Source organism: Polyodon spathula, chromosome 7 (assembly GCF_017654505.1).
Source record: "Polyodon spathula isolate WHYD16114869_AA chromosome 7, ASM1765450v1, whole genome shotgun sequence".
NCBI classification, from domain to species: domain Eukaryota; kingdom Metazoa; phylum Chordata; class Actinopteri; order Acipenseriformes; family Polyodontidae; genus Polyodon; species Polyodon spathula.
In genome coordinates, this window is record NC_054540.1 from 12,000,738 (window position 1) to 12,017,020 (window position 16,283).

The 16,283-nt window shown below is 36.1% G+C and overlaps 1 protein-coding gene across 1 annotated transcript; it reads right to left on the bottom strand.

Moving 5' to 3' along the window:
* Window positions 1-558: 558 nt before the first annotated feature.
* miox (myo-inositol oxygenase) lies at window positions 559-7,227 on the bottom strand. Its single transcript, XM_041254550.1, has 10 exons — window positions 7,030-7,227; window positions 5,601-5,684; window positions 4,623-4,703; window positions 3,887-4,049; window positions 3,588-3,655; window positions 2,844-2,953; window positions 2,281-2,348; window positions 2,143-2,192; window positions 1,874-1,986; window positions 559-1,446 (listed from the first exon to the last, which is right to left on the bottom strand). Exons 1-10 carry the CDS (start codon window positions 7,045-7,047, stop codon window positions 1,338-1,340), a joined length of 864 nt encoding a protein of 287 aa, XP_041110484.1. The 5' UTR covers window positions 7,048-7,227; the 3' UTR covers window positions 559-1,337.
* Between the last annotated feature and the right edge of the window lie 9,056 nt (window positions 7,228-16,283).

Here is a 16,283-nt window from a genome sequence, read left to right on the forward strand (position 1 = left end):
CTGTTGGGAAGAATGTGTGTTTTTTTTTCTGTTTTTTTTTTTTTTTTTTTTTTTTTCTCTCAACTAGATTTCCATAACTATTGCGGGTTTTTTTCAACCCAGAAATAGCGCTTTAGGCAAATCAGTAATTTTCTGGGTCCTAGTCTTTGTAGACACAGATTTAGATCTAATTGGTCATTGTGAGATAGACTGACTTGCAGATTTTTCTGTTGCTGGAATGTTTCCTCTGTCCTACATGTTTTCAAAAACTACTGCAATGAATGATCCTATTGGCTAGTTATTTGTTAGAGCTTTGACCCATTATTACGTGAAATTGGGCACAAAGGATAATTTGCTGTGCTGGGAATTGAGTCTTGTATGTTGTTGACTTTAATTACCTAAAGTGCTTTAACTAGATATAATATATTTATATAATTGATCACACATATTCTATAGGAGGAGGCAGGTTTAAGAATGCTCAAAAGCAAGACTGACTCGTTCAGTTTTGAGTATTCACATTTGCCATTATTGAATCAGGAATTGGTTTTATATTAAAATTAAAACAATACGAAAATGCAGTTCCAAATCAGCAATGCATATATTGTTTAATCACAACAGTTTGCAAACGCTGTCTGATAAGCTGGTTGCAAGCAGGATTTCTCATTTGTGTAATATTCCAAAATAACTATTTAAGCATTTCAGCTTTGCTTATGTACAAATCAAATACATGAACTGAAGCCAACTGTCGGTGCCAAGTTATTTCTTCATTAAAATCAACTGTGGAATGTGAGACACTAAACTTTGGCTGGTTATTGGAAATAGATTGTTCCTAAAACTGGAAGTTTAAATATTTGCTCAGATCCCCAGTGAAAGGTTGCTATAATTGAACAAACTTGGATTTTGAATTTCACAAACTAGGTAAGTTCCCAAAAGCATGTACTGGCCATCCAACCTCGCTATTCAACTCTACCTTGATTTCTATCTTTTAATCTTCACATCGATAAAGTAAAAAAATAAATAAAAAATCTGCACCTGTCTATTGGTTGCTGTTTTTTTTTTTTTTTTTTTTTTTTTTTTTGGGGGGGCGGGTTTGTCTTTAAATTTAAAGTGACAAGATTTCCAAATATCTAAACAGGACATTAAAGGTGGAGTGCAAGGCATCCCTTTCTTAGCATTCTGACGTATTCACAATCGAGTAACGTTGCAGAATAAACTTTCCTGTAATTATTACAAGTGCATCAGTAATAATTATATCATGGATTATTTCTCAATGATTCATTTTTAAAAATCCATGTCTTGAATCCATGTCTTGCCCACTCTAGTGTCTTCATCAGCTTGCTTTGGATCCAGGCATCTTCTCACCAGTATAATTTCCCTGGGCAGTACTTGGCAATGAGAGACTGATAGTATGGCTTGATCTTCTCCACATCGGGTAGGTCCGTACTTTTGGTATAAAGATCGAATTGGCTGTCCAAAGAACATTGATAATAAATTACTTGCTTTAGCAGAATCAAACTGGATGAGGGGGCTATGATTGGACACCAATTTGCTCCTAAACTATACAAAATAGTGTTGATTAAATGCTTACGATAACCCCTTTGTGTGTGTGTGTGCTGTTCAGTTTACTGCCGTGGTAAAATTACCAGGTACAATAGCCAGGTCAAGTACAAAACTTTTCTCAATGTCTGTCTTGATGGAAGGTTTGAAAATGCATGTTTGCATTTCTACAGGATTCTGTATATAGTTTAGCTAGAATAATGAATTGCTCTGAAAGTGTATAGTAGGTTTTATAAGTCACTGCTCTGTCTGAGCCATATGAAAAGGGTATGTGGTACAGGGACACTTCATCTCACAAGTTTGCCTTGCTGTAAACCCTAACCCTTAGCTTACTCACTTGAATTCTTGCACCCATGGTAGCATCTTCAGGTCCTTTTCATTGCACAGGTGCATGTACTCTTTGTGAGTGTGCCAAGGATAGAAGGAATGGTATCTGATCATATACAAGCCCTAAAAGAAATTGAGAAAACATTAACAATCTGCGCACCATGAGTTTCTCAAACCTCCTAGTCTGGGTATTTGGGGATAAACACCAATTTCTGTTGGACACTAAAAATGAAGTTAAAGAACAGAAAAGTAAACCAAGCAAACACACTGCTGACATACCTCTTCAGGGATGGGACATTTGTTAAATGTCATCACTCTGTACATGTATTCTGGAATTTTAAAACAGGAGAAGAAACTTTTATTCATTTGGTACAACAGTGTGTTGAAATTGTAATCCATGTAGAAATGAGTCCTTACCATCGTGTCCCCAGGACATCAGTACATTGTCCAGGCCACAGTTTGGTTTGTATACACCATTCTGAGTACTAAGAGGAAGTAAGAATAAAGTGAGATAAATGGCACATTTCATGACACCTCCATTGGGAACAATATTGCACAGTTAATGCAACAGCACAGTGAATAAATAGCTCTGAGAATGGCATATTGAAACTGAAGCAAAGAAAATATATTGTCCATCCATAAAGTACAGAGGGCCAAGCATATTTTCACACATGTTGTTTCCAGTTAACATAACCGATTCTTTCGTGTAAGCCAGAATATTGAGTTTTTATATACTATTTTTCTTAAAATAATAATTTTCATTGTCTTAAAAAATGTTTTATGTTTCTATTATTTATTATTATTATTATTATATTATTATTATTATTATTATTATTATTATTATTATTATTATTTTAATTGGCTTTAATGTTTTGTGGTGTTCTGCCAGAGTTCCTGTTTTCTCCCTTCAGTACTGAAAAATCATGGAAAATACAAAAAGAAAATACATAAATAAGAAAACAGGCACAATATTGCTTTACTTATAACATGGGTCTTTGTCATCTGTATTGTCATTGAAGCTTGTGTCTCTGAAGACAATGGAGTTCTGGAACTTGCAGCCAACAGGGTAAGTATCACCAACCACTGACCACTACAAAACAAAACAAGTTTCATTCTGTTTGTTATACATACAAAATACAAGATGCAAGGTCAGTCCATAAAGTTACCACATACCTGTGGAGTACACATTATTTTAAGTATGGTTAACACTTTGAAGGAAATAGCTTTGTAATATATACTGTACTGGTGGCAAAATCCTATTATAGTCTTACATACTTGTACATATTAAATCTATTCCCAAGAAATACATCTCAGTGGCCATTTTAATCAGGCTCTTGTTTTTATTAACAATGCATTGCATGTAATTACAAGATTACATAGTAGTTATAATGTAACCAAATGTCAACAAACATGTAGCTACAGAGTAACTACACAACTACACAGTTACAGTAGAAATAACTATACGGTTTACACTGTAACCATTTTCTTTTTTTCTGCATCTGATTTTGGGTTGCTCCCATGTAACCAGCGCCCCTATTTTTTGTGATTCCCCCAAAGCCATTTTGTTTTTAAATGAGACAATACAAGATTTTGAGCATTCTGAAATGAGCAGTACTTCTCGTTGAACAACCCATAGACGAGGTAGATTATAACGTGCACTGTTCAGGTCTTAATGCAAGCCATAAATGATAGGAAGGTTGTTCTGGATTTAATCACTTCTCCACCTGTGGCTGCCCCCAGAGAGCCATAATCTTCCCAATATCATGAATGAGACCAACTAGCTGGAACCAGCCTATGAAAAAAAAATAAATAGAAACAATTAAACACACATTTTTTTTTTTTTTTCTTTCTAAGTGATATCTTCTTTGAGCACCTAATGGGTCCTGATTCTTGACAAGCATGATAATGAAGGGTGTTTAAAAGATACAGTACTGGAGTCCTATGAGCAAACTAATAGTAAGGGAGCATAATGCTTATAATGTGAAAAGTTAACATTTCTATCAGAGGCTAGTGTGTTGCTCACCTTTGTCTGGGTGTGCTTTGCGGATCCCCTCTGCTGTTTGGTAAGCATGGAAAGAGTTTGGAAAATCCACGTCAGGGTCTGAGTGATCCACCAGCTGATCAAGACAGTCCAGGCTTTCCATTACTGTCATGTGGGCATGGCTGCAGTTTGACCACTCTGCATGCTGTGGGAGGAGGAGTGTTAAATGTTTAGATGGCAATTCTGAATATTAAATCCTAATAATCCATGAGATGCCAAACACCAATGAGCTATTAAAGTTTGAGTTCAGAGGCTACATTTCTCATATGGGAGACAAGACATCAGTTAGAAAGTCTGCTAAATAACGATTTAAGCAGAAAATAAAACTGCAAAACACACAAGATATTAAATGCCAGTCCGACCTATGCTACACGTAGCAATGGAAAGGTCACAACGTCATATGATTTGAATGAAATCAGATGCTGGTTAGGCTCTCCAGGAAAGCTCTAAAATCCAGGAAAATATAGACAGAGAGAAAAGTGTTTGGAGAAATGCCGCCCAGGATAACTGAATGATTGTGAACCATAAAAATTACCTCAAACCACACTGTTCCTGGGTGATTAAGCTACCCAGGGATAATATCTGCTACTCCACATGACGGCAACGTGTTTGAAATAATACCATTTTGATGTGTCGCTGTTGTATGCAGTGTGTATTTCTGACAAGTCTTTGAATTATGAAGAGGCTGTTAGACAGTGCTGAAGTGGTGTACACATACCTGTTGTTTCACAAACTCCAGAGTCTGATTGGTGTGCATCAGTTTGTAAGTGTTGTACACTCGTTCAATGAGATCCCCACTCTACAGGAATGATAACATAGACATGATATAGTTAATCGTTATTTCCTGTTGCAGTGAACTCCCAGCGCTACTAACATTACATGACGTTAGCAAAAGTATGGGAAAAATAATAATACTAGTGGTGCCTTATTCTAGCACTGTATAGCACCAGTATGCTTTGCTGGTCAGTCTGAACCACATAAAGTCAAACCTGCCTAGTATTACTCTTGCTAATGTCACCCTCCGATTATCACCACATTAAATGTCCCAGCCAGAATTTAATTGGTGACAATAGGGATAAGAGCCTGATGATATTGTCACACCCTGGTTAATATCACTTTTTGAAACAATAACATAAGATTAGGTTTACATATAAATTGTTGTACATGTAGAGTGTCATTTGTTTATAAATACATACAAATTAATATAACTACTGCAATCAACATATCTGTGTTTTAGTGCTTTTTTCCCTCACAAGCACCATTTCTGCTCAGTACTTTTAAAGGTGATAAGTGACTTGCTCCACATCACACAATAAGTCAGTGGCTGAGTTGGGATTTGAACTGGGAACCTCCTGAGTACATGCCAGTTTCTTTAACCACTGGACCACACAGCCTCCTATGCTATATTATTTCTGATGTATATACTAGGCTGTATCATTTCTGACGTATGCATTATGCTGTATCATTTCTGATGTACACACTATGCTGTATCATTTATGATGTATACATTATGCTGTATCATTTCTGAAGTATACACTAGGCTGTATCACTTCTGACGTATATACTGGGCTGTATCATTTCTGATATATACACTAGGCTGTATCATTTCTTTGTTGTCAATGTGTTGCTCTGGTCTACAGAACAGGATATAGAAGGTGTATTCACCCACATCATCATTTTTCAAAAAAAGAAATACCTCAAAATTCCTGAAACCACTTTTCTTCTCTGCATCGCCAGGAATTTGCTGCTCCAGGCGATATATGTCTGAAGGGTCGGGTCCCTGCCAAATCAACCATTTAAAGTTTATATGAAGAACAAACATGTTGTGTAAACTTCACCAGAAACAGTCATCAGCCCTGTGCTGCAATTGCTGACATTGGCTGGTGTTTTCGAGTCAATAATCTGGCAGGACAACAACTCACTTCTTCTATCATATTGAAAAGGAACTTGGATAATCATAAATAAAATAAAGAGATAAATACGAAAAAAATGGCTGCTGTTCACAGTGAATGCTTTTAAAAATAAAATCCTGACTTGACAGTCCAGTAGAAGTGCACATTAACACCCTGAAAGGTGATATACACACTCTCAACCAAACCAATGTGATGCGTAAACTATTAAACAATGAGTAACCTAAAAGCATCATTCAGCACACTCTGCACTGTCCTCCCCTCTCACCCAGACTTCTAATTTAATATGGAATCAGGGTGACCTTGTTCGCTAATGAGTACATTTTTTAATTGACATGATTTACAGTATTTATGGCAAGAGCAGCTACCAACATTCCAAAAAATAAAACGAAATGTTTATGTAGTAACAGATCTAGGAGAAAAGCCTGTTTGTTTTGTCTAAATGGGTTATCTCAGGTGCTGGACTGACTGCAAAGTCAAATATCCTTCCGTCTAATGATCTCAGTGTAAATAAAAGAAAAACTGGGATATCAATGGGATTATAGCAACACAATTTAAAAAAAAAAAAGTATTTCTCTCTTTTTCTTTTTTTTTTTTTTAAGATACCTGCTCCAGTAGATGATATTATCTAATAGGGAATCCTCTCCAAAGCTGCATTGAAAATCTGGCATGGGTAAACACAAAAGTCTTCCACTTTTTCAGCACAAAGGAGTTTATTTGATCAACCTACATATATCCTTTTGCTATAAAACAAAGCTGTGTTTTTTTTAAGGACTTTACAGCACAGGATAATCTCTGTATTACATCATCAGTTCGTTTTTTTAGGAAATATCCCAGAATAACCCCATCTAGGTTGTAGATGAAATTTAGTGTGATCCTCTAATGCAATAAAATAGTATATCTTGTACTGCACTAGGTTAAAATCTCTGTTTGCAAGCCTTGTGAGTGAAATTGTCCCCACCCGAGCTATGTTTTATCCCGGTGGATTACAGCTTGATCAAATCAACACCTAAGTACCTTTGCAAAAAGAAAACAGTGATATGATAAATAAATAGTTTCAGTGCCTTGTATGAAAAAAAGGCTAATCCAATACAATTCTCATAAATATATTTTATGATATATTTTGAACACATACAAAATAAAATGAAAAGTACACATTTTAATATAAAAAGAAAAAAACTGCATCACTTATTCCAGGACCAATGAGATACTTACAGTTTCAAGGATTCTCATCTTGCTTGCGTATCTTTGATTCTTCTGAGAGTGCCTACGATTGACCAAACCAGTGGACTTAATGGCTTTAAAAGGTTGCCCTAGGATTATGCCAATGACGGTTTTAAAACATAATCCAGCAGGAGGGTCTAAACAATAAACTCTGGCACACGAGGGCCTGCGGTAAGCAATGGGTGATCTTTTAACCTGGCTCTGTTAGATAAATGCAGATTCTAAGAACTGTTATCAGGGTCCACTTGGCACATTCTCATCAGCATTTTGAAGCGAATGTCGAGGACCCCAATGCATAAATAGGCATTGAATATACACCAATACACAAAATAATGTATAGCCAACAAAACCAATCAAGGGTTCAAATTTCACAGAGGAAACAAAACAGTTGAAATACTGTAGATGACAAAAAAATTAATAAATAAATTAACTGATTCCTCCTGAAATTATGCCCTGTGGATAATTCGCCATTGCACATGCTTCCAAAATATGGACTTAAAAACTCTCTTTTTAATTACTTCTTAAAAAAGCACAACATATTCTAATGACCTATTATATGGTTCCTCTCTGTATAGCCATGACCTTGCAAAACGTGAAACACAATTCTATATATTTTTTTGTCACATAACTGGTCACTGGTGAAGAGTTTTTCATGTGGTTTGAGAAGTGGAGAGCTCAACGTTTACTCACTGACCAGATTATAATGAGAGCCAGTGCAGTAATGTGGAACTTCCATATTTGGTATTATTGTTTATATCACTTCCCCACTTTGAGACATTGGCTAATGGTGTCTGATCAGCTAGTTTGTGACTCCTAATCTTAAGCAGGTGCAGATTTGCAGAACAGGAGCATAATTATTTGACCCCAAAACAGATATTCAAAGTAAGTATTCATATCAATTGCTATGATTAGGGTACTTCTACTGTGATGCTGTTTATTTTAAAACATTTTTTTTTTAAGTTGTTTTTATTTTCCACTAGGGGTCACCCTTTGCTTTAAAACCAGCAACCTTAAATGAAACTAAAAATATAATCTTTATTAATAATAATCTTCATATAGTGCCTTTCATAGTGGACCACCATCAGAAAGTGCTTTACAAGATACAAAACTAGGGTGTGTGAACTATGCATCAGCTGCAGAGTCACTTACAGCAACGTCTCACCCAAAAGATGGGAGCACAAGGTGGTTAAGTGACTTACTCAGGGTCACACAGTGAGTCAGTGGATGAGATAGAATTTGAACCAGGGACCTCCTAGTTATAAACCTGTTTCTTTAACCACTGGACCACACAGCCTCCTATAGTCATATGGTTTGGATAAGCACAAAGAATAATTTATTGGGAATGCAAATCTTTTACCAACCAAGTCTAACTCACTGATTTCCATATTGCAACTAAACTTTGAAGACTATGAAACATCAATGATTAACACTGGCTTTTTATTTGTCACAATGTAGCGGGAATGTTAGACATAAACAACTTCATTAAAGAAGTTACTAGAGTCACAGTGAATTACTTCCATTAGCCAAACCTGCTTTCCTGATTTCTGCGACTATAATACCGCTATGATGCCACCTTGGAGGACATGTGGCACTGCATTGGTCTACAAGATGCTCTGTTCTCCCCTCCTGCAAGCAGTCTCCAGTGTTGGGAAAGGGTGGGTGGAGATATGTTCTGGAAATGCCAGGAATAGAGCATGTTGATTTGTTTCAGGTTATTTTTGTTTCATGGACATTTATTATTATTTATTTCCTTCACAACCATTTAGTTTGGGTACCCTTTCTTCTTGACACTGCAGCATTACACATCACCTTTCAAATATGTTTTTAATGCCCTTTACTGCTGCATGTTTTCTACTGCCTACAAGGTTATTAAAGTTTACCCAAGGCCACGAAAAACACCACCCTTAGTCCAATAACCAATTTTTTTCAGGAAAACACAATCTGTTGCTGTAATCTGGAGTTGTGCGTACATTCTGTCCTGTTTGCACATGTCGAGTACAGATTAATCAAACTAGGTGTCATTGCACTCCAATCATGCTGAACATGGTGACACCAATCATTCACTAGAAAGTTATTTGCTGTTTGTTTCAAGATAAGTAAACTTCCTTTTCAAAAGAGGACAAGCAGGTCTTCTCCAACTGCATCTAGTATTTCAACACTCTCAAAATGAGTCCCGTCAAAGAGTAGCTGGAGGGCCCTTTTTGGTTGATGGAAATTGTTATTATTATTATTATTATTATTTATTATTATTATTATTATTACTATTTGGCAGATGCCATTATCTAAGGGAATGTAACTTAATGCAATGTGGAACATTATCAGCAGTGGTTAAAGTAGACACCTGACCCATTAGATAATTCCTCTTAGACAACGTTTTAAAAAATCAACGACATGGTAGAATATTTTATTAAGTATATTAGAGAAGAATGACTTTTTGAAAGTTTTTATATTTGTGGAGTGATCTAAGAATCCACCCGTTTATATTTAGGTAGGGGAAATAGTTGTGGAAGATTTGGTGGTGGTCTGTTGCTCACGCTGTTGTTAAGATTATCCCACACAATGACAATTTAACTGTACAGGTCTCACGTGTAATTGAATGCTCCTTTGTAGTTCCTCCACAAACTATTAATTATTCTATAATACTGCTTCTGCTCCCCTTGGGCCGTTTGTTCCATTTAGCTAGGGGGTCATTCTTTGCAATTTTCTTAGCTGCTATCTGCTACTAAATTGGGCTGAAGAAAGTCCAGTTTCCATGTGTCTCTCCAAGGAAATCTGTTATATTTTCACTTTCTTAGTCATTTTACCTCTGTAGTGTCTTCTGGGCCAAAGCATGTTACTTGTGGAAAGAATGCCAGTAAATAAAGGATGCAGCTGGTTAAGAACAGGAACGTGGCGTTGAAGGGGTGGGAACAATTCCACTGTAATGGCTTGCAAGCAGAGATTTTAACCTAGCTCAGTACAAGATATACTAAAACATACAATTTTGGACAGAAGACTTTGTGGCAGGGTGGAAAAGCCCTGCACATAATGAGAGGGGGCGGGGCTAAGCCCTGCTGTTTACATGTGTGTTTATTTATCACGGGTGAATTGTTATGATTTAAAAATGCATTGGTGCATTATTATTTAAAAAGGAAATGGATTGTTTTGTATGATTTAAATGTATTTTGTGTTTAGTTAAAAACACGCCATTTTGTTTATTATTATTGGTTTGAATATGGTCTGGCAGAGGCTGTGTTAGTAGTTTGACTGTATATGTGACTGGTGCTGTTTATTGAATTATTGTTTGAGTAGTTGTAATTATTTTTAGTCACAAGTATATAAGCCTACCGCTTTTGTTGTTCTGGATGGGTGTTCAGAGGAGAGAAAGAGAGAGAGTGGAGAAGATCTACAACGCAAGTAAAAAGAAAACAATTGCTACTCGTGCTGGGAAGCAACAGCACGGTACTTGTTTTATGTTCAAGATCTGTTTTGTTTAAACCTTTATTTTCACTCTGTGAGCAGTGTTTCTTGGTTTAAATATTTAATTTGTTTTTGTTAATAAAAACTGCTCAAGAGAGCGCCTTTCACCAAAGTACCTGTCTGTGTGTTGTGTCAGCTATCCAGTCTGGGGACGTCACCCTCGGCTACCCTTTCACAGACCTGTGTGTCGAATTATAGACATATAGATCTACATAGCGAATGGAAGTGCACAACACCTGCAATCACTTGAAATACAACTGAAAACTCTATTGCATCACATCCTGATATAATTTACATTTATCCACTGAAGGAAGTGTCGCAGGATCTAACTTGAGATCATGCAAATTGCCATGACTAAGCATGACCTGGATTGCATATGGAAACCAGAAACAAGCGAAGTGCTAGCCAGACTACTCTTACAATATAAACATCCAAATGAAGATTCGTATTGCTGTTGTATCAATACGGCCCCTATGGTACCTTTCTATTGTGATGCTCTCCCAGAACACCTCTGCTGTTATTACTTTGTCTTTGTTGTATTCTCTGATCCCAAACCTGGCATACACTAGTGTACTGTCAGGCCCTGAGCCCTTGTAGCTTTACATGTTTACAGAAATCCCCTCTGAGGTTGTTTAATTTGGCCACCTTGTGTAGCTATCGATAAATACATCCCACCCAAGTCATTATGTAGCCAAAGAAAATGAGCCAATAGACTACTAAGAAGGCATAGCGTAACATCATGCACGTGTAAACCCATTCCAGCCTCTAAACTAACCACTTTCTAAATAATGGACACATTACACACAGTCTGTACTTCTGACTAATAGAGGGGACAATGGTTGAGATTCTAGAAATAATGAAAATGCTGTTCGAAATGTTTGCTAATGAGGTGAACCAGCTGTGCGTGTAGTTTTTTTAAGGCACCATATTTAAAGATTCAATACCTAACACCATTGTTCAAATATGTTTATACATTTCAGACAGTACAGGTTGTGTGAAATGTTACCAGTACAGAAAACCGTGTGGGCTCAGATGGCTAAACCATGTATTTTTAAGAAGTGACTTGTCTTTTAGTGTAAAACTCAATGTTACCAGTAATATATACAAGTTTGTACAAAGAAGAAAAAATACATGAAAACAGCATTTACAAAATCTTATAATTTGATTACTGGAATGGTGTTAGCAGAAATTGTTCAATTTTTTTTTGAAAAAAAAAACAACTAACATCCGTCAATACAATATATGCCTCGGCTTTCTTTGTAATTTTAAAGCATGACATTTTTTTTAGCAATGGCATTGTTAAGTGTTTGTTTTGCATCGAGTTACTCTCAGAAAATGTCTTATTTGAGACACACATTAAGGACTGTGACTGTTCCTTTTGTATTCTAAAAAAACTAAATGATGATTAATCGGGCTTCTCAGGCAAACAGCCCTTTCCAATAATGTGTTCTTCCTTTATTCTCTTGTTAATATACACGTTTAAAAAAATAAAACAGCTATATTTGTTTTATTTTCATGACCAAACCTTACGGAGAATTCAGTTGAAAAGAGGGAACCAGTTGATGAATAGATTTCTGGGTTAAAACCAGGAACCTACTTTCTTTGAAGTGTAACTAAACCAGCACTGGTATTAGCTTACAGACAACGACACCAGTATACGGTTAGGAAGATCTGTCTGCACTTCTGGTCCAATGTCCCTAAATGCTGCAAGACTTTTTCTTTTATCTTGGGGACAAGTAAATCAAGAATTATGCAATAAAATGGCTAGATTTGCTTCAGGTTCTAGCTAATCTGTTCAGCAAGGCAGGCTTTATAAAATGCTATGGCCTCCTGCTTCATCAAAGAAGATTATTTCAGTTTATCTTCCCTGAGTTAGCAGTGTGTTAAAGGTCATGTGCCATGTTACAGTACAGTAGTTTACAGTGACAGTTCTTCATTCTCCACACAGTCTTGAATGAAATTACATTTATTATATATAATTGTGCTGGTTAAGAGAGAAAAACTATGTATTTATACAATTTCACAATGTGTTTCAAAATAAAACAGTATCGATGTACCTTTATCCTAAATGTTCCCATATTCTGCCACATTTTCAGCAAAAAAAAAACATTGATCAGCATAAATCACATGACCTCAAGATACCATTTATATACTGTACCAACACTTTGTCTCAGGAGCAGAAGCTCTGCACATTGGGGTGTGTGTGCTTGTGGCTGGCAGCCATCTTGGTTTAGGAGGGGAGTGAACAGCCTGGAGTCAAGATGGCCAGCATTACACAGCTGTATAGTTTAAACTGGGATTGTTTAATTATGTAATTACTTTATGGAAAAGATTATCAATTAACACTGGTCACATGCTATAAAAGACAAAAGAAATGTTTGGTGAGGAAAGAAGAGAGTAATTTCAGTGAAGGCATTGTCAAGCCGGAACAGTACTAAAAAAAAGGTTAGTTTATGCGCCAGGATAGCTGTGCTTGGGTGTTGAGGTACTTTTTTAAAATTGTGTATTTTATTCCTGTGTTTTGTTTGTTTTTGTAAACAATAAAAGTGTGGTAAACTGCAGTTACTGCCTCTGGGTGTGCTATATTCCTGTCACTGACCGCCCACCACTTTACAACACACTATAAACCTTACAATATATACTGTAATTACGCACAGGGTGTACTGTTTGGCATATTATGTCATTTTCAGCTGTGCTTGCTTTGTTGGAATCAGGTCATGGTGACACCTGGTTGGCTGAGCTATTAAAGGCTATTGTTACCTGTTCTTTTTGGTAGAAGCAAAGCTCCACTCAGAACTCCATTCTAGGCATGCAGGACCAAGCAAGGACCTCTGGGGTTAAATAAACGGGACTTCACTTATTAGCCATCTGTTTAGGCAATCATGGATTATTCATGTTAGAATTATATTAAGGGTTACAGTTTAGGCTTCAAAGCTGTGACCATCTACCCCAAAATTTCAGTTTAAAACTGAGGCATTAAAGAAGCGATAAACAAGGCTTTAAACCTCTCTTTACCTCTTATTCTATACTATTCTGTACATACTATTGAGATATGTCATTGTCATCAACTTTTTCATCATACTGATAGCTCTAGTTTTGAATTTATAGCCATGGCAATGGGTGTATGCTACTGACATGCCGTTTACAAATAGCAGCATTATCACAGGATTATCACCACACTTTATTTATTTATTTTTTTACTTTAATTTGGGATATGCCGTTTTTAATAACACTATTAATGGTATGGATGAGTCTCAGCTTGCAATGCAAGGAATTTTAGAAAGAAAATGGAATTCCTTATATTCCTCACTTTGGCATTCTGAGTATTTCCTTAACAGCAGGTTTCTGACTATTTCTGAGTAATGTGCTAAAAGCTGTTAAAGGTGTGGTAAGGTCACTCCCCTGTCAAGCAAACGAGTCAGGGTTACATAGGTATGATCAACTTCTTAACAGCCATATTTGTAAAACATATGAATAAAATGGCCCTCGCAACTCTTTACACCGTATTACACAGAATGTATATAGGATGAGGCAATGCATGTGGCAACAGAGTCGCAAATTGCATGCAAAATACTGAGGAAGGGTTATTTGAGGAATATACAGTATACTGTATGGTAGGCCTGAGCACCAGCTCAATAGTTTATGCATGGTTTAACTAGCGTAATTGGTTTACATTTCAGGGTAAACCAACGAATCTATTTAAGCATTGCAATGAGGAAACCATGTGGAATACAGCCTTTATAGGATCACTTCTTTAATTACAGTTCTTGTTTCTTAACATATGGATGTGAATGAAGTTTAGATGTAACCTAGGAATTTGAGAGTTGCTTATCTAGTTACCAGACATTTGCAAGGCAGATATAGTACCTAATCCTGCTGAAGGCTTAATTATATTCCGAATTAGTGTAAATGTCATTGACGCTGGCAAACAAAAAGAATCCTGTTTACAATCCTTTTAGACTCACAAGTACTTGGCATTTGCTGGGGTTTTGGTTAAAACCAAGAGATCCAATGTGCTTCGTTAAAATAATCCCTTTCTTTAATAAATAAAAAAAAAAAAGATGACCTTTTGTACTACTGGTAACTTAATTTATGGTGGTTTTAAAATAATTAAATCCTTTAACAGCATACTGTCATCATAGAATTTTCTCAAGTAAGACTATGTTAATGTTGATGAACTTATGTGCATTGCAAATGTTGAAACCTCTCTCAGTATTAATTGCTCAGTTATGAATCTGTGTGATTTGGGCGATTGCTGTTCTCATATTTGCATGACTTAGCTCTGTACCTATTGGGAGGTGTTGTACAGGTAGACACTCACTCAATGAGTACTATAAGACAGAAGGTACATTTGGTAGCAGAACACCAACTTGAATGGGGAAGCATTATCCTAGTCAACCATCTGTGTTATGAACCAGTCAATTTTATTAAGTAGTTTTTATCTTGCTAGCCCTACCTACGCTATAGTATATATATATAGAGAGAGAGTGTGTATATATATATATATATATATATATATATATATATATATATATATATATATATATATATATATATATATATATATATAAAACAGATACAAATATTTGGTTATTTTTTTCTGTACTTCTGTTTCCAATTGTTTCTGCAGAGCCGGGAAGCATGCCCTGGTTGACATAACAGGAATCCTTAACAAATCAATTACTGTCCAGATGGCAATGCATGTCTCTGCAGAATGCTCTGATAATCCTTTTTATCAACGGTGCCATGGAGGCATGAGGCAACAGTGCATCTATCCTGCAGTTAAGCACGGGTGGTGTCAAGGTGTGTAAACGCATCGCTTGGTGGCAGACATCATGTGGGCACTGGAACGCACTCTCTGTCGCTCTGTGAACTGTGGTGTGTTGTATTGTAAAAGATTTGTATTCACGTACCACTGCCCTTTAACACTATATCAACCTAACAACCCCTTTGTAACATCAATACAAAGATTATACAACATTAGTTTAAACATTATACTTTATTAAATATAAGTAGAACTAATATTTTAACAATCAAGCATACATAATATAAATGGTTTGGTATGTAAGGTAGTTTCTGTAGGTCCAAATAAAGCAGTGTCAGCAGTCTTCAGAAATACAATGATACAGATGATGTTACTAAATGCAGTATACTCAACAGAACTCCTTAATTCATTTAAAATTAAATAACTGAACATTGTGTTTTAAATTCAAGTCATGAAGAGGTTAACAAAAAAACAACGAGTAACCGTAAAGTGCTTTTATATTCTGATGGGAAATAATTAACCCTTTAAAAACATGTGAAGACTATAATGTATAAAATACTGTTTTCAAGAGGATTTAAAATATATGGGGGATTGCTTGTTGAGAAACAGTTGACAGGAATTCACATAAATAGGATGGCAGATTTGGAAACATTGGATAACCTGCTTTCTGAAAACAAACTGACATAGCATGCCATTGCACTCAGTCTGTGGAGTAAGAAACCTGGCTAAACACAGTGGATTTCTTGGTCCACTCACTAAAATTCACTATCTGTTGGGTCCCCTAGTATTAAAGCTATTCAGGCTAATATAATCTTCATAGACAACTAATGTTAGCAACCTTTGCTGTGCTGATTATACAGCAAGTTGCACTGGTTGCAATTACAGTGTATAATGATGTCAGAAAGAAACCCAACCCTATAATATCACAAAGCCCCCTATATTGTCTCTTCAAAAGCATTTATGTTACCAACAGTGACAACTACTGGTAGCAAAAAAACACTGCAGCTCTATTCTGTATGAT

Bases quoted from the DNA above. Each gene is read 5' to 3' on its own strand.
- miox (XM_041254550.1), bottom strand. The intron at 2,349-2,843 runs GTAAAGCAATAT...ACTTCCTCTTAG, and splicing joins GACAAAGACCCATGTTATAA to TACTCAGAATGGTGTATACA. The intron at 1,987-2,142 runs GTATGTCAGCAG...AATTTCTTTTAG, and splicing joins AATGTCCCATCCCTGAAGAG to GGCTTGTATATGATCAGATA.